The following is a 20,061-nucleotide window of genomic DNA, read 5'->3' as shown; positions in this document are numbered from 1 at the left end:
AAGATGTATATGGAACAAAGTTATGTGATTTTTGACTGTAAAGCCCAATAGATTTCAGACAGTTACAAGTGTTCAGACAATTTCTTTTTTTCATAATCATTTACTTTTAATATCTTAAATTTAATAAATTTATAATATAGTATATAGCCAGACCACGAACCGAACAATAAATCCACCAATACAAATATTAATATTCCAAGAGAGGTTAAATGCCTCCTAAATAGCCCGCTAAGAACACATTACTGGCTCCCTACCGCGCAGGTCTGGAGGAATGCGCGCCAGAAATAGACCGCCATAACCCGCCAGTCTGGAGCGGGAAATTTAAATGTCTCCAATTAATCTTTGAAGCAGAGTCGTAAACAACTTTATGAAGGGCTATTAGCTAAAGATCGGATGTGTTTAAGCCGAATATCAGGACCTTTTGCTCTTTAATTTTACTAAACTCCTCTCACAGTAATTATTATATAACAGGAATCGACTATTTGTTTATGTTCTAAAGTAATAGACGATAAATCTAATAAACAATAAATAAATTATTATTATTAGTCATAAAAAATCTTGTATTTTCCTTTTCTTTATATAAAACCGACATTTCTGAGGCGTCCTTAGTCCTACTCAGAAAGAATAAACACGTTTATTGAGAAGTGATAAACAACTGTATTTTAAACACATATAGTAAATTTTATGCTATAATGGCATGTTACAAACTTATAAAACATTAAAAAAGCACTTTAAAAACATTTTACACTCGAAGTCATCTTCTTTTCAAGCGCATTAGAGGATCATTGGGAATGAAAGAGGAAGCAAGGTTGGAAACTAGTGGTTTTGAGTGGTTAGGGAGTTTATAATGGAAGGATTGATGACAGGTTCGGGCTAGATTGGTTACATAGGGAACACTTTATGACAAAGTAAGGACCATTGAGGATTTTACGAAGGATTTTGGATTTTAAGGATCAGTTACGATAGAAATTAAAGGTTTAGTGGAGCCCCAAAGCTCAACTCCGTATGTCCAGATAGGTCTTCTTACTGCCATGTAGATCAGTCTTTTGTAATGAGTTGGAAGCTTAGACCGTTTGTCTAGTAAGTGCTGTAATAGTCGGAATCGACTTGTTGTTTCCTGTTTTTTTTCAGTCTTTTAGGAGGATTCCAAGTTAATCTTTTGTCTAGATGAAGTCTAAGGTAGCGAATCTTCACTACTTTTTATTCAAGAATTTGTGCTATAATATCTTTAATTCGTATTTTTTTAAATGTTGATATGGGATGTTAAATCGCTGGGATGCATTTATCCGATTTTGTCTTTCTGTCTCGATGATTCCTTAATTGGGGTAATTTTGAAAATTCCAATATTTTTCCCTAAAAAGGCAAAAAATAAAAAAGAAAGCTATCATCTCTTGTCTTCGAAACACACCAATGTTTTGCCCCTTTAGCCTTAAATTAAAATTAACATGACTTTTATTCTAAACAAATAAATCAACAATGCTAATAAAATTTTCAACATTGCTAATAAGCTAGTTCGGGCATCTTATATAAGTCCTTAAATTCTAGAAGCCGTAAATAACAGGGATCGGTTAGCCCATTTATTGGTATTTATAATTTACCAGTTAATCATCCTGTACAAAAATTTTAATGCTATGGGGGCTTGTCTCATTTCCAGCCTGATTTGACACCTTGTTGTTTGTCTTGGGATGTAGCATCCTTTTCAGAAAGGAATGCTCAACTGGAAGAATTTTTTTAGGGCCTCTAAGTAATCAAAATGTTGGTTACAAGAGTTGTTTATCGCTGGAAGTTTCACTGTATTATCAATCCTTGGCAATAATAACCATAAAGCAATGAAAAGACAACGGCTGGCTTTATGGAGAACATGAAGGTGGATGTTGAGGAAGAAACATCTAAGTACATGATTTTCCTTTTTTTTTCACTGTTCAGTTTATTTAAGTTTCATAGTTAAAATATTTGAGTTTATGTGATGCAGCAGCACTTGGCGCCTCGTAAACGTAGCAGAGGGAACTATCCCGTAAGAGCCCTGCCGTTGGCCATCATAAACTGATCGTTTACGATCCCTCCTGCGAAAATAAATTAACCTCAAGAGGGTGCCTTCAGTTTATGGCTCCGACCGTTACCTATGTTGGCTGTTTTACGGCACAGGGGTTCTAGATAAACTTTAATACGTCGCCCGGGCATCCAAAGATGTCAAACAGTCTTAGGAAGATGTCAGGGGTAGTCGAAAGCAGTTTTAGTGTCGGGCCGCTACCGATGTTTGGGATACAACTCTATTAAACCTTTATCAGCGGGAGTTATCGACGTTTTCTTCCTACATTTATATGCATAATGATAGTCAATATTTTATACACAATACACGAGTAGTATGTGTATCTATTACTATTCATAATTATTTCATCTATTTTTGACGAAAAAATAAAAGAATCGGTTTTAACACATCTCATTGATCTAAATACCACAATAAAAGATAATTTCTACACCGAAATAAGCGATGATCCATTACGATTATCATTCCAAGCTAAAGAATCACAAGATGTAGGTGTCTGTCTGTCGACGATCTTGTAAGTCCATTAGGAACCTCTATTGTTAATATACCTATATTCTGTTTGTTTTATTTTTTCTAATCATATGTGCGGCAATCTTCTAGTTTTAATAAAATTTACTTTCCCTTATCCTATATTTAATACAACGCATTCTAAATTGTGGTTAATTCCATTGCCTCTTTATCACGTGGAAACTTATACATTTATTTTCTAATCAATCGACTAATATTAAAAATGCAACCTTTATCTCTTGCCTTCCCAGATAGAATACAAAAGTAAAATAATAAAGTAAAATTAGACCTTCTACAATATTGCTAATTTGGTAAAAGAGAGTCTAAGAATCGTAATTTTCAAAGACAGCTTCAAAATTTTCAAAACGCTTAAAGATTGATTATATAATAATTAACTGTGTTTATTTTACAAGACGGTTGAATTATTTAAGATTGCTCGATATTTTATATTTCGATATATAATCGATTTATTTTTCATATTTTCTTTAAACAATCTGGTTGTGTATTGATTCATATTCTTAATATAGAATTAAATAATTATGAAAGATTTACGTTTTTTTTTTTTTTTAACTGAGGTTATTTTCCCTAGGAATAATTTTTTGGCACTTCGATCAATTCGCCCCACAAGGCTCCACGTACCATAAACATATTATGATATTTACTAAATAAATATACAAATAAAGAAAACCAAGAATTTTTCTTTTCTTCTTGAGATAATAATTTTATTAAGAATTCTTCTTTTCAAGAATAAAATTAAAACAAACAATTATAATTAAAATAAAATCATAATGTAGAATTATTATGCTATAACTAGATATTATTTAGGAAAATAATTTTGTAGTATATCCCAGAAATAGCCTATTCACTCTCAATTTTTGCGCCTCTTGAGAAGAATTGACTAATTTAACTATGATGACATAATGTTAACTTGATCGCGCTATAAAGTTAGCTATTTTATTGCTCATTTTCAGGGATTGTCATTGATCAGAGAAGCTAAAAACATCGATTCCTTGTTGATCAAGAAATATAATCTTGCACTTTTCTAGGGAATCACTTGAAGAAAAATATTGCAGCTATCAAATATTACAGAGAAGCTTAACTCGAAATAAGGGTCCGTCAACATACTTCAACCACTGTTGTTTACCATAAATATTCATAATATTAAAATTTACAAAATAAAAACATTTATTTCCCTTACATATGATTAAATAGATGACATTCATTAACACAATGCATATAATAATTTATTTATTTGTTTATGAGACAACCCCATACAATTAGTGTTAGCCTGTAAAATACATAACTAAATATATCATTGTAGTTTGTTTTACTAAAAAGTGAGTTAACAATCATTTATATAAACTAATAACAAACAATATACCCACACTGGGATATCTACATTTTCAGAGTATATATATTTGTTGAATATCACTACATATTTAAAACCTTTAATTTTTTCTTAAGTAACTTTTTATTTATTAAACATATACATTTTCTTATATCATTAAAACAACCATGTTTTCTCTACACTATTAATATTAATCAAAGTTTTCTTATATTCATCATAACATTAATTTTTAATTGTTCAATTCCCAATATCTTTGTCCTTTTCTCGGTAACAGTTAATGCTATTTGTTTTTATTTAACAAGAGACTTAAAATAATATTTTTACATGATATAATATAATACATAGATAACATTTTTTTTTTCTTCCACAGTTTTCTTTTACAATTAATACCAGTCTACAAACTAACTACAAGTTTTCGATTTATTCCTTTTCTTTCTTCTTTCCCTTCCATTTCACAATCCCTATATCATTTGATCAACAAATTCCCCTATATAACAAATATTAAAATATTTAAAATAATAAAAAATAATAAGTAAAACAACAAATAAGATATGCGATGCATGCCATCCCACTTCTGGATAAACTTCCATACTCATTAATTTCCATGCATGTGATGGTGTATGATTCCCAGGGAGTCAAGTATTATGTTTTCTGTCAACCTACCCACGTCCTGGACATCGACCCCGAGCTCCTCCATGAAGCTCCTAGTTGTGCTGGGAATCGTTCCACGGGGTCCGAACCAGAGACCTCTCACGTCGAAGTCTCGTTTTCCGAAGCCCTCACGGAACTTCTCCTTGAGGAAAGGGATACATTTATCGTAGATTTCCTTCTTTTCCCTATCTACCTTATTTGCCTGGTCAAGGTCGTTATTTTCATATCTCACGGTGGGATCCAGAATGATTGCCGACTTCCCCTTCTTAGGGAAGGCAACAATATCCGCATATCTTCTGGATCCATCCGTATCTACGCAGTAGACCTCCTCAAAGCAGGCAAAATCTCTTTCTTTTAGGAGCTTCATTAACTCATATTTCACTCAATGATGTCGGCGTGTTATAAGGAGGGAGTTGTTGGGGCATTTCCCCAGCACATGTGCTGGTGTTTCCGGCTCTCAAATCAATATATGACATTTATATTGATAATTGCAAAATTGGACGGTTCATTTTACAAATTGGCTTAAGGTAGAAATTTTTGTCTTAGGTATAGAATATGCCTTTAAAACATAAATCACTGCATCTAATTGCGTCGAGTCAAATGGTAGTTGCGTGAGGGAAAAATCGAAATAATGCAATTTTTAACGGCGTAATAATTTTTTTTAGGCTTTGAAAGGGTATTTGAAGTTTTGAAACAAAATTTCCTGAGTGTTTTGAGAAATTAGGCAAAACAAGTTTGTACTTATTCCGAAGTGCAGAATTGTTCATTTTATCGAGAAAAAAAACATCTTTTAGAAATTTAAGTATACTAAAATTGACTACTTGAGCATCAGGAAATGTTCGTCCAATTCGGTCTCAGCAACCAAAAAAACCTTTTAACCCGCTGAAAACTGCATTTATTGAATTTTCCACTGTAACTATCACATGACTCGACCAAGTAAATGTCTTTGAAGTTTTGCCTCCAGTAAGATTGATCTCTCCTTCAGGGAATAAGCGTGTTTAGATGAACATTATCTAGAAATTAAAACGGTTTTTACATCTATTTTTTTTATGTATCGGTTGCCTGATCAAAGATTACTTGCCATATAATGAAAGTAAAACCCTTGATAGAAGGTGATAAAATATCACCTTAAAGATAATAAATTAATCACAAATCAAATTAGTGCTGGTATAATTATATAATATAAAAAAATATTCATATAAAAATAGGTAAGCTATTTTAAATTATACAGAAGCTTAAAATCGCTGTAGGAGCTCAAACCTTGCTTTCCATTATAAAAGAGAATATTCGAGATACATTGTCCAGATATTTATAATTAAAGTATAAAATTCGAACATAAAAATCTTAAATTCCTAAAATAATTGTGAGTATAAGACATTTATTAAATGAATTAAATCGGATTTAAATTTCTGGTACTAATTTGAAGCGAAAATCCTTACTTTACAAGTTTGATTTTCATGGACCGTTATAAATATATAATATTTATTAATGCCCCATAGCGAAATTGCTCTATCGACATTTTTTTCTGGCTTCAGACGTTTACTTAGGAAGTAAAATAGTTATTTTTAACAACGTAACGGTTGATCAAACACATTTTTATTATGGGTAGAGTAAACAACTTATTTAATGCGAGAACAGAAATACTTGTATTACTTTAGAATATTTCTTTTTTTTTTTTTAAATTGAAGAAAATTTCTTCATATTTTAGAGTTTATTTAGATAAAAATTAATAGATAAGAACTTATAATAGACTACCCGTCAAGTCTTTTTCCAGTGGAATAGTCTATAGCAAATTATCATATGATCAATTGTTTGATTGATGGCCCTAAATAAAACTGTAATATAATCTATGATCAATTGTATGTAAATAAGAAAATGAATCTATTCGTGATAAAAGCCGACTCAAAAAAGATCCAGAATGATTTTGGAAATTGTCGGGAATCATATAAATTGGGTATTATAGATACCTCCAAAGTTGTCAAATAAAGTGCACATAAGTTAATAAACAAACGCTTGTATTGAAACAACATACAATCTTTACACACTACACAAAATAATAGTTCAATTATAAGATTTAAATAAAACAGCTGACAAAATTAGACTAAATAATGTGCTTCACCACCTTAGGACAATGAATAACAACAACAGCACTGTAACCTTCCACTGTATTCTTTCACTTCACTATCGATACTTAACAGAAATAATATCAGAGAAAACAAAACACAATAGAACGTTGATTAAATCCAGAAATTGCTCTCCAATACGTTGTGAAAGTGTGTGATTTTTTTTACTGTTTCTGCATATTGTAAGAAATATTTATGCAGATATATTTCGGTTGATAACCAATCCTATGTTACAGGCTAGTAAAATATGAAGTTTTTATAATTAAGGTATGTAATTTAAGGTAGTAGCATACATATTACTACAAAGAGAGTATAGCGTATTAGCTAATTTTGCGATTTTTGGTTTTGTTTCTTAATTAATTTTCCTATCTCAAGTTTTGATTTTTGGGAGTGGGTAGCCTACTGATAAGGCACTGTGCTACAAGGACTCAGGTTCGAATCCAGCTGTTGTAGATAGTTATTTTACTTGACATTGTGCCTGTGAGTCCACCGAGGTCTATTCAACCTTATAATGTGGATACACTTAATTAGGTAAAAATCTAGCAGTCGATTCTGACCAAATCACCTCTACTTGCAAAACTGTTAGTCTAGTACTTCCTTACAAAACAGTGCACTCGTTACCTTTCATGGGTTTTAGCGATACAAATTTAATTTTTAATTTATATATTAAATGTGAAAATAATGAGACTTTTTCATAAAAATATCAATATTATTTAACCATTCTCACAATCAGGTCAGCCAAAACCATACATTAAAAACTATATTTTGGAATATGAATATAAATAATTGACTGTATAATTCTTAATTATGAGGAGGATGGTCTGGATTGCGATTAAGAGAGAACAGGATAATTAACAACTATTAATTTTCCGACGTTCGCCCTTCTTTGTAGAGTTTCATCAGGGCTGTTCAAACAGTCTTGATGAATATCTACAAAGTGGGGTGAAACGTGGGAAATTAAATAGTTATTAACTATTTACGTTCCCTTTTGAACGCAACCTGACCATCTTCCTCATAATTTAATATTCTGGACGGTTTATAAAGTTTTTTTTATTTTTAAAAAACCTGTTAAACTTAATTAATCAAATAGTAACCTAAAATTTTAACATATAATTCTGACAAAATAATTTAACTGGACAAGGCACGATGCAACTTTTTCTTCCATGATCTGCAGTTTCCGCTAGCCGTTGATCCAAGCTTGCGTTTTTTCATGCTCCATCCCGCGCCCCGCACGCACCCTGTGCAGTTTTCCTACCGTTGTGCCTGACCCTTTAGTCAGTCCGACAACGGCCAATTGTACCCTACAATAATATTTCTTATTTATTTCTGTATATCGTTTGTAATCAGAACTGTTGTGTTGTGCATTAATCACATTTCCTAACGATAAAAAGAATTACAATTTGGAAATGACGACTAATGACTCCGCAAGAAAGTGATGAAAGGTGATTCTGGTTATTGGAAAACTTGACTATGTTTTGACCCTGTGAGTAATGCACATTTTGAAAATATAGAAATGTGGGGGTTCTACAAATTGGTGAAATAAATAACATTTAAGAACAGGTTATTTACGATGTCAGGTTATGGGCATAACTTTCGGAAGTACTATTATGTAAGCACCTATTTTTTTTTGTAAATATTACATTTCTTTTATGGCAGAAGTGGTAAGTAAACTAGCAATTCTTAGTATTGAATCTCCCAGGAGGCGAGTGCACAGCGTAGAGCGGTTCTTCCGTACCACTATTATTACCTGGCCCGCGGGCTCCTCCACTTCAGCGACCACTCGCTCGTAAATAATACGGAGAATGGTGCACTTTACAACTCTTGGAGGCTGTAGTCTACCTCAGGAGTGGTCGAGTGCTGTCCTGGAGGCAATTCTGGAACGACGGCCATTAACTGAAGAAAGGATTGCTACTTCCAGGAACCGCAGACAGATTCCATTCAGAGGCCGTGTTTCAATGGTTTATTAAACCTTGCGGCTTTGGGGCTCTCTTCCTCTACTGGATGTTCTTGCGGAGCCTGTATTAAGGACTCTTTAGCAGGATTTTCTAGTGGAGTTCCTAGAAGGTCTTTAACATACCTGGTCATTAACAGTGAGGGATAGTTATTGTAGGAGGAACTAGGCACTTGGAGAAACTAAATACGTACTGACTACCACTAACCACCCTACGTGTTTGATATCTAGTGAATTTCAAAGAATTGATTATTACAATTTTAGTATCGTGTATTGAAAAATTTATTACTGATTTAGCTTATCTAAAAATTATTAATTGGAATAATTTTAATACCGATGATTAATTTTTGGTAATCTGGCTAGGTGATTCTCAGGAAAAGAGCGATTAAAATTACTACTATAAAATTTCAGTCTAGGTGTTCTCTAAAATGAATATAACTGTTACCAAAATTTCGTTTAAAGAACTATAACGTACAAACACACACACAAAAAATACGAATAGAAAAAGAAATAAACAAATAAAAAACCTGTTATCCCCTTATTCCATAAGGTTGACTCACGGTTGCTTTGAACAGAAAAAGTAATTATCTTCTACTGCCGGATTCATACCCGGATCCAAAAGAAAGCACAGCGTCTTACTCACAGAGCTATTCCGCTTCTTAAGTGGAGAAATACAAATAGGAAGTACCAAAAGTTAAACAATACATATAAAATAACGATAAGGAGCCAATTTGATGTCGGTTCGAATCAGGCCTGTGACGTAGACTTTTCACACTCCATAAACACAGCAAGTATTACAAGTAAAACATGATAAAAATTATAATTTCATTATAGTATGCTTATATTTCATATAATTCTGTACGATTAATTCTGAATGTATAAATGACATGAGGTGTTCATTTCCAAACCCAGCCAACTAAATTTTTTGAAGATTTAAACACTTAAATTTAGCTTTACTTAATTTAAATTTCTGAATTATTAATTTTGTTTTTATTTTGTATGGTTATCGACTTCACAATGTGTGGGTATTGAATAAGGCATCTTATGCGCAACATCTAATGATAATAAGTTAGGTGAAATCGGTTTTTTTTCATAAATGGTAGCAGCAAAATGGCTCGAACAATTAAAATTACAGAAAGTTTTCCCCTTAAAGAAGAAAACTCCCCTTTTAATACGTAGACTAAATTTCTGGATAAAAACCAATTAATTTTTTTTTTTATTGAAGAGAATTAACACAAAATGCCAAAAATTAAGGGCTCTAAGTATTTGTACTCAAATATTCATTTATACGATACATACAGGAATAGAAGAAGAAAGAGAAAAATGGGTAAGAAAAATAAATGATAAAAATAGCACTCACTGAATCAAAAAAATTAAATTTAAAATAATAATAATTTACATTAAGAAAAGAAAATAATATCATGATTTGTATAAATTAAGAATTGAATATATATAAAAAATATAAATGTAACTGATCCAATAATGAATAAAAGAAGAATGTACAAGACAATTAGAATTAAATTTAAATAAAAATAAAATAAATACACATTCATACCTATATACAATATTTAAATTATTCAGGGGAACTCCTGCACCTCCGTGCAGAAGGCAAAGTAGGGCTCTAAGAGATCCCAAACTTCTCTCCATGCCACATCACTAGTTCTCAGAGATGGGCAAAAATTAGCTATAGTTGAAACTAATAGCTCAAATTTCCCATTAATACGACCCTTATTCATGAATGAACCATTGATACATAAATGTCGTATCTTTGGCATCTTTAGCTATTAGTTTCATGGTTGCCCAACTCTGCTAGTACCTAAAATAAAAAAAAAAAAAAAAAAAAAAAAAAAAAAAAAAAAAAAAAAGAAAATAAGTTATGAAGAAAAAACTTCATCTTTGCGTAACTTAAAAAAAAAATTAATAGACACTTTGCATTAAATTATGTAAGTAGCTAATTGAAAAGTAATAAAATTCTTTCGTTTCTTTTATGAAACAGTAAAATAGCTTTATCTGTAGTCTACAAAAAATTGAGGAAAAAATAAACTTGATGGCAGCACCCTCGGAATGGCATATGATTTATTTATTTATTTTTTTAGTGTGTGTGTAATTCACTACTTATAAAGGTGAGATTCTAGGTAACTACCTTTAATTTAAACGAAATAATGTATTAATCCATTATTTTATTTTAATTATTCGACGGAAGCTCTTCTGTTTTTTTTTAAATTTAGAATAAGTATTAATTTTATTTGATTACGGATATCGTTAACATTGTATAATATTATCAGAAGACAATTTTTTTTTCTTTTCTGTTCTTTTCTGTTCTTTTGTTATTTTTTAATTTTTAATTTTGAATAATACCAATTTTATACTTATTTACCTATTAGACATTTTTAATAACATTAAAAATGAATAATTAGGTTTTAGATGTTATTGATTATTTTTCTTTTGTTTCTTTTATTCTTAATTGCTAATAAGAATATATCTTATATTGTTTATAGATTTTATATTTATTTATTTTATATAAATTACATAAATCAAGCCATTTTTATTATTAATTTCTGGTTATATTGCTTATAATTTGTTCATGTATGTTATTCTGAAAGGACCCTGTCTCATAATAAAATTTATTTTTTAATCTATTCTATTCTAATAAAAGAAGTCCTTCAAGTACATAGGTCAGTATAGCTTTCTCACCATTTCTACTGGGCAGGTAGGTACATGATTACCTATACCTAAGGTTACTGAATATATTCAATGACAGAAGGCTGCAATGGGCAGGGCATGTTGCAGGAATAGACGACAGTCAAATACTGAGCATATTGTCTAGGGAGATCCTTCAGTGTTCCCTGTACTCAAACCTCAAATAGCTTGATAGTGTCCGCAGAAAAGGCGAGAACCTTAATAAATAAAGTTGCAGTATGGATGGTGCACAGCATAGAGAAGAATAATGGAAGCTTTCGGAGGAGGAACTGATTCAGTGTATCAAGGTATCAGAATATTTTTAAAAAAAATTTTATTTAATTTAATTTTTAAATATTTTTTCTAATTTTATTTTCAGGCACTGATTTAGTATTGGAATGTTACCCCAGGTATCTATCTAAATCTATCAATCTATTTATCTGTCTATCTACTCTCTCTCTCTATATATATATCCATACGTGGGTGTGTTTGTGTATCAAGGTATCAGAATAAATTGTAATTTTTTAAAAATATTTTTTTATTTCTTATTTGATAATAAATTTGATTTGTCGTTTTCAAAAGATATGTATAGGAAAAGCAGTGACATGCATAAGAAAGATGCAAAGCAAGACAAAATATGCACATTTTTTTTTTTTTAATGTGAACAGAAAGTAATGAAAATTTAATAAAATCAATAACGGACTATTTTAAGCTAATCTCATCTCCAACTTCGAATTTCGGTGAAATAGGACCAAGCCCTATTCGAAATAGAGATCCGCCAAGAAAAATACGTTTGCACGTTCGTATGAGAAAGCAGTAAAAAGAAGAATCTACTAAAATATATGTTCCACCAACCCGCACAATCTCCGAAAATTTCATCAGAATAGAATTAAAAGCTAAATCGATTCCGCCCGGACACAAATATGACGACAGATAGGCAGAGCTGGAACCAAATTTGTGCCTTGTCATTTAAAACGTAAAATTTCACTCATATTCTACGTATTTTAATTGACGATTCTGAGGCATAATTTTTTTCATTTCATGCACGAATACAAAAATTTCCAACTATTCTGAGAAAATAAAATAATCTGTAAGCTAATCTATTAAATTGAACATTACTATGAAACGTAATAAGCAATGCAAAGATTTTTTTACAGCGAATTTCGCATATAAAGATCATATTCTTAATCTTTACATTACTCTAAAAACACAAAAACCATCCTAGTGTTAGCCAATGATTTCAAAAGCTACATTTTGCAATATACAAGTCCCTAAACAAGGAGAGATTGTAATTACGCATTTACGACTTCAGTTTATAAAACCATTCACTTTGAGGAACGTCAAAGATGAAGCAACTGCTAATGGATTAGAAAAGTAGACATTTCTGTTTAATAGTGTCATCATAATCGTCCATGATTGCTATGTTGCAATTGTCAGTAATATCAGTTAGATGATAATTTTATGTGATTATTTATCATTTTGTCATTTAATAGTGCTCTTTGCCTTATGGGTAATTATGGAATGCAATAGATGTATTTCTATTATCGAATCGTAAAAGAGTTTCCTATGTAACGCATGTATACATATGATACATATATTTTTATATCAAACACCATTTCATATATTTGTGTCTAAATTATTTATTTTTTTTAAATATTCACTATTTTATTTATAAAGGAATCTAATAAAATCTCTGTGCGGGACTGAATATCAAATTGCACAATCCCAGAAAATATCATCAGAATCAAATTAACGGCTCAATCGATTCTGGTCTAACTCAGTGGAACATTTATACACTATGATTTATTTTGACATACGGAATTGAGCATTAGAGCTCCATAAAACCATCAAATTTCTTCCGTTTTTAACCCTTATAATCCAAAATCCTCCGAAAAATGCTTGCTGCTTCTCATTACGTCTAAGCCAAACTCATCCTCGTTGCATATTTGGCCCGAAATTGATATATCTCTTTTCACCAAAATCTTCACTCACTGTTAAATCCACCTCAAATCGACTATGTCTTTTTGTTGGAAGGGTTTAAAAAGAACAAACAACTAGCTGGTTGGGATTAAACGTTTATTTTGTCAATTTAAACATTTTAAAACTAAAATAAACAAAAGGTGACTAACAATGAATACAAGTAAAAATAAAAAGGCCTCTTAGATAAATTATGAAAACGAAGAGAAACTAATTTACAAAAAAAAATATATAAAACAAATACTACTCGACGCAAGCTGCTTCACACCGATAGGTCCGAGGAAGAGTGCTGCCGAGATGTTTAGGTCGCAGCTCTTGTAGCTAAATACACCGCTGCAATGGTCCAAAGTTGGTGTAGTGGCTTATCGATAGTCCAAACATCCAAAAGCCAAGATGGCCACAATGACAACCACTAAGTGCAGACAGGATCTAGTCATTTTAATGAATTAGGCGAGCCGACTCGTTAACAACAATTTATATTAAAGTCAAAACGCAGATTAGGTCTGGTTTCGGAATGTCTGTTAACGCACTCAAAATGTCAATAATTAATAGCAAAATCAACGCAGTCAGGGCTGGTTACACACGATCAGGTCCACTGATTATCCGGAACTCATATTAAAGTCGAAGTACAGAAGTGGTCTGGTTCCGAACTGTAATGACGGTTAACTCTCTAAAAATGTCCAAACTATTAAATTATAAGACCAGACAGGGCTGCTTAGAGGCTACCATGGTCACTAATTAGCCGGAACTCATATAAAAAACGAAGATGGTCGGCCCGTTGCTAGGCAACCTCTTATCGACGATTATCAACCCTTAGCAATTGTCTCTATTACTTAATTATAACAACACAAATAAAATACACTTCTTTTGTCTCAAATAACTAAATCCAAATAAAAATAAATGTAATTAAACACTAATAAAACTCAAATACTATTTACAAATTATTTACAAGCTAATTATATATTATGGCGTTAACACCTATAGTTCGTAATCTCTCATCCTTAACAGTCCCTGATAATCCTCCCAGACGTCTGAAAAGAAGATGACAGGATCTTCTAATTTAAAGCAATGGTCGAAGAACCAGCATTGGATGGTCCAGGATTTATGTGTTTTGAAACATTTTTCACATTTACTTATAGTTTTTTTTATACTCTTGAAAATTTCAATGAATAAATAATATAATTTAAAAAAAGGCATTTATTTTACTATAAACTCCCTAACTACCCAAACCCACTAGTTTTAACCTTGCTTCCTCTTCCATTCCTTACCATCGTCCGAGGCGCCTGAAAAGAAGATGGCCACCAGATCTGCTAATGTAAAACCGTCACTATGGTGGCACCAATGGGTAGTTTCTCTACACGCCTGTACCACTCCATTATATCCTTACATCAAATTTACTGGATGTATCTTAATGTACAGTTGTAAGTTTCAATAAAGATAAAAAAAAAAATGACTATATTTAGTCCTTTGTTTTCCATTATTCTTGTATCTTGCTTTCCTTCGCCCTGATGAAGGCTCAAAACTTAGGTCCAAACGTTGGTAAATGTCAAATCATTACAAACTTGACAAGTGATTCAAGCTACCACTCTTTCTTTCTGGTGGAAATATGATTAGAGGGACGATCCGTTTTAAGGCTTATCTAGTAAATAACGTCTTCTAACATGTTAATGCAAAAGTAGTAGCTAGAATTAATTATTATGTATACTAGAACATATTGACACTAATACCCTACTTGTACTTTTAAAAAATAGAATGAATGAATAAACAATTATTATTCAGGTGGCCAGTAATAGTGTAGCCGCACTTTACAACTTATATTATTATTGCATATTAATAATTTTTAGTAAAGAAGAAAAAATAACTAAATATATAAAAAACAAAACAAAAAGCTAGGTATAATATTTACAAATAATAAATTCTGAAATTCAATATATATGTTAGCTATACTATTATAATATTTGTTTTGTTTGGAGAAGCAAAATGTGGTTAAACAGAAGGGTTTTAAACGAGGAAAGGGTTGATATATGACGTATGGCAGAGGGAAATAGAGGTCCAGTGAAAGGCAGCAGATAAAAAAGGATTTATCAAACGCAGCAGTTCGGTAAGGTAGAGGGTAGATGTCAGATGAACGGGACCTGGTAGTACGGGATTGGACTGAGAATTTGAAATGCAGGCTTTGTAGGAGATAGGAGAGGCACTGAGTACTAATTACTTGGAATTGAAAGGAAACTAGGAAATACTGGAATCGAAAGGAAAACAGAAGTACGTAAACAATAAATACACGTTAAGGCATGCGATGGAGCGGGGGGGGGAAATGAAATTTTTTTTAATTGACACAAGATCTATTTTATACCAATCTCTAAGAGCTTTTTCATAGTATGCTTGTGACAAGTAATTTGCGCAAGAGTAAGTGAACATAGTGGATGGTAATATAGAATATTGAAAATAGATCCATTTGGGAAATATATATGAAATACTTTTGCTTATGTGTAGTTAACGGAATCTGATTAAATATACATACGCAGAATTCTTAAAAATTACATCAAATTTGAAAAAAAAAATGATTTGATCAATTATGCACAAACACCAATTTGACTACAGACAGATATAAACAACCAAATGTATCGTTTGGTGTCTAAAACGGAAAAGTTTTGTGATGAGGAAGCAAAGAAACAAATGACCAAATTTTTATTATCCTGCAGTTTAATGTTTTTACTCTTAGTAAGTCAAGTATAATATAGAGGACAACATCTCAACGTCTCCAATGCAATAAAATTAAGAAGAGAAAGCAAGATGATCTGATCCAACCAATAAGGTAACGGCTCTTTTGAGCGGTTAAAACTAACCAATCAGTTGTAATGACGAAGTACAGAAGAGCCAATCACTTTTAAGACGATATGATGACGGTTTTGATTAGCCATTCAGCCTTTTGTTACATAACACGAGCCTACAGTTGGAGGAGAAAGTGCATCGTGGGAGCTGATTTACAGCGACATGCGATCCCGATGTGACAGTCGCCTCTGGACACTATCGCGGCAGTGTGTCACAATGGTAGTGGGTGGTCGGGGGTTACGCAATCGACCTATCTTGTAACGATTATCGTTTATGGCCTAACTAAAGAGCTCGAAACGAGACATTAATATACGTGTTGCGGAATTTATTTTATATTAAATAGTACTTTAATGTTATTACAAAACTTTAAAAAAGTACGTTTAAAGTAAAATTACACATCCAAGGAAAACAATATTAATTTTTATGGACATATAATATAAATGTACGACATATCACAATCTCGTGTTGTGTATTGTGCTAAGTTGGTATAGTCCAGCTATAAAAAAGTGTACATTATAGAATAGAATAAAATGAAATAAAACCATTTAAATAAGTTACAACTTTTTCGTTAATTTATAACATTTATTTGTTATTTTGTCTCTTTCACTACAGAATCGATTGAAAACCCCTTCATGGTTTCAAGGTTAGTGAAGTTAAATTTTTTTTTGTTTCTTCCAGTTCTACTTCAGCGCACATAAATCATTAATTTCAGAAAAGATATATTTAATATAAAAAAAAAAATTCAAGCAAAAAACTAATTCTAAAATAATTTTATATCTGTAATTCTTCCGATCCCACTTCTTTGGAATGCAAGAAATAAATGTTAATGGATTTTGATGATTCGTGGACCAATGAATTCAATTTACTACAAAAATCTGTAATCTGTGATATATTTAATAAATTATGAATATTACGCACCGTCTCCCTCAAGATAATATAAAACAATAAAAAGTACTTCACGTTTTCGGTGATTCACTCCCTCAGATCGCGTTAGATCGAAAAAAAAAATATACATATAAAGACGTTTTAGAACTAAAATCTGAATGTCAAGAAAATGAAATAGCCAGTATATGTACACATCATTTTTCTATTGTATATATTTGTAAATGCTTATCTCTTTGTTCCAGGAGGTAAGAAAAAAAAATTTGAATGTAAATTGTTTATTGAACATACCCTCTTTAATCCAGAGTACTGTGAACTGGAGAAGAACTGGAAGAGATTACAAAGTCTGATTCACCACTAAGCTTCATTCATTATAAACTAGACCTACTAAGTTTCATTTCGAACTGCAAGAAGCTGTAAAAAATAGGGAGATTTTAATCAAATTTGGAACATTATATATGCCTTAAAACGTTTTAGTGCTTCGTATTACAAAATTCATTGTTACAAATATGTCTCTTCTGGAGTAAAGAGTTACAGCGAACGAATCCCAACTAATTACGATGTTTAAAGTATTTGTACAAGATGGGAGTCAGAAACTAGAACAGAACCTGCAAGATGAGGAAAACAGTTGAAGAATGGATGAGAAAATGCATTCTGAGGATCCGTTATACAATCCGACGTTACTGGAATTTCTGACAGTGGAAACTGGGTTAATAAGCTTACATTGTGATGTCTCATTGTTCAAAAGTTGGTATTGATTGGGTTCATCCAGCCTTAGGTTAAGATTATTTCTGGAAGATAAGGGTTTTTATTATTGTATGAGAATACCTCCATAATCTTATACTTTCATGCAGAAAACTGGCACTTTTTTATAAGTTTTTAAAACTATAGTCAAGATAATAATAAAGATAATATGTATATGTATATTGATGGATAAAAGTGAAGGGTATGGTAGGTAGGAACAGTTATTCACCGAAGAACGTAAGTAAGAGAAACAAAAGCTTGACGATTCCCAAAATTCAGTTTTAGTGTCTAAATAAGAGTGCTATCAGACAATAAAAATTATTAATTTCTAAGTCTTAAATTTTGAGAGCTCATTGATTTGTGGAAATAGCCAATTTTCAAGATGTCGATGGGTGTCTTCAGCAATGAATGAAAAATATGTGAACATTTTAGATTTTTAAAAATAAAATTCAATACCTGTGGTGCGTTCTTTAAATGGTTCTAATACTACATTTAATGTTACTGTTACATAGTGTATTTTTTTATTTATTTATGGATATTAACAACTGTATTAAAAATATATTCAATCAGTAAATTTGATGTTAGTTATAGAAACCCATGAACACTGACATGCGGAGAATTTATCCATCGATAGAACTCCAATAATATTTCAAGAGGAGATGACATCGAGGCTTCTTCTTTTCAGACGTCTAGGAGGATTATCAGGTAATGAAGGAGGAGCCAGGTTAGAAGTAAGTGGGTTTGGGTGGTTGAGAAATTGATCAAGGAATGATTGGTATCTGGTTCTGGCTAAATCGGCAACATATAAAACATTGAGGTCCTGATGGATGACTAGATTTATAAAAAAGTAAGGAGGATTAAGTATTTTGTATTTTCAGGATAAGATACGGGAGAAATTCCATTGTTTTAATGAAACCCCAAATCTCAACTTTGTTATTCTAGATACGCCTTATTATTGTCATATAAATGAGTATTTTGTAATTAGTTGTAAGTTTAGACCGTTTGTCTTGTTATGGTTGTAATAGTCGGATTCGAGTGTAGTATAAGAATTACAAGTTAGTCCTTTGTAAAAATATAGTTTGTATATAACTTAATTTGTAGGTAACGGATCTGTTCGACGTGTGGTATTAATCGATGTGGAGTATTATTAAAGAATACTGTGACAGAATTGAAAAGTGCAGGAAACAAAATTGCAGACCAAAAATGCATGTTAGCTATGGAAAAAAAAATTAAGAATTTTTCCAAAACACATTATTTTAATAGTAAAACACAGAAAAAATAAACGGAAAGTTAATTTGTAAACTTTTTACTTCTTTTATAATATACTCAATAAAAAACAAACATTTGAAACTCATTCAGTATAAATTAGTTTCTAGTTATATTCCTAAATGAATTGTTCAATAATAGCACTGTACTCTATAGTCGGCTAAAAATAGATTTTCTTTAAAACCTTCGATGATATATACTAAGGTTCCACTAGTACCGATTCTATAGATAAAGTTGTTGATTATACTAATCACGAAAAATACTATATAATACAATTTTTTTTTAATTACTTACAAAATTTGTTCAGAAAACTATTACTATTTTTAAAATAGCAAAAATAATGAATCCTTAACACTGAGCCACCCGTTCTCACAATGTTCCATATAATTATAAAAATACAAATGTAAAAGTTCCTGGTATTAGAATACGCTTAATGTTCCGAGAGTGCATAAAGATTCGATTGGTTTAATTAAACGAATATTTTAACCCTGAGGTATCTGATGACGTCACACCAACAACTAACTCATATTAGCGCAATCATTTCAGATTCATGGTCCTACCTCTTTGCAATAGTAAACATTGTAAGCCTTCAGAAGAATTGTGCGTTTTCGGGTCTTGCTTTTTCCCTTGTAAAATGAAGTGTTACAGAGGTTTTTGGAAGACTTTGCCTTTAACAACTGTAATAAAGAGATTATCAAGCAGCGGACCGAACGTGAGTAATACAATATTATTATTTTGTAAATAGACTTTGGATCAGTATCTTCGTTTAATTAACCTCAGTTCTGTTTCAATAGTGAAGATTTATACTACACAATGTTAAGCTTCATCCCGTAGATTTGAATCTCAAACGACCAATCATTAATTTCCAAATATAGGTAGAAATGTAGCCGCTCAACATAGTATCAACGCGCACTTGGCGCCTTCGACTATACACACACAGTGCACAATAGAATCAATACCTTATAATACCCCTGGTAGTAAAAGGATGCATAACATCAACCTAAACATTTTTGCATGTACCCTACTTTCCTTTTCCTTATTAATGGAGGGTGCG

General features: G+C 31.5%; 1 protein-coding gene and 1 long non-coding RNA gene across 2 annotated transcripts in view; both read left to right on the top strand.

The window, feature by feature from the left end:
• The first annotated feature begins 6,825 nt into the window (after positions 1–6,825).
• LOC106679475 (uncharacterized) lies at positions 6,826–11,767 on the top strand. Its single transcript, XR_001342966.2, has 3 exons — positions 6,826–6,943; positions 11,418–11,614; positions 11,686–11,767. It is a non-coding gene; the product is annotated as an uncharacterized lncRNA (long non-coding RNA).
• A 7,800-nt stretch (positions 11,768–19,567) lies between these two features.
• The window catches only part of LOC106679474 (pyruvate dehydrogenase [acetyl-transferring]-phosphatase 2, mitochondrial), a 9,025-nt gene continuing 8,531 nt past the window's right edge, over positions 19,568–20,061 (top strand). Inside the window, exon 1 of the mRNA XM_014418663.2 lies at positions 19,568–19,719. Within this exon, the coding sequence (XP_014274149.1) occupies positions 19,642–19,719 (78 nt within the window). The 5' untranslated portion in view covers positions 19,568–19,641. The remainder of the gene's footprint in view (positions 19,720–20,061) is intronic.

This window comes from Halyomorpha halys, unplaced genomic scaffold, assembly GCF_000696795.3.
Source record: "Halyomorpha halys isolate HHAL.00 unplaced genomic scaffold, Hhal_1.1 Scaffold207.1, whole genome shotgun sequence".
Classification (NCBI taxonomy): domain Eukaryota; kingdom Metazoa; phylum Arthropoda; class Insecta; order Hemiptera; family Pentatomidae; genus Halyomorpha; species Halyomorpha halys.
The sequence above is the reverse complement of the archived record's forward strand: the minus strand, read 5'-3'. Positions and strand labels throughout refer to the sequence as shown.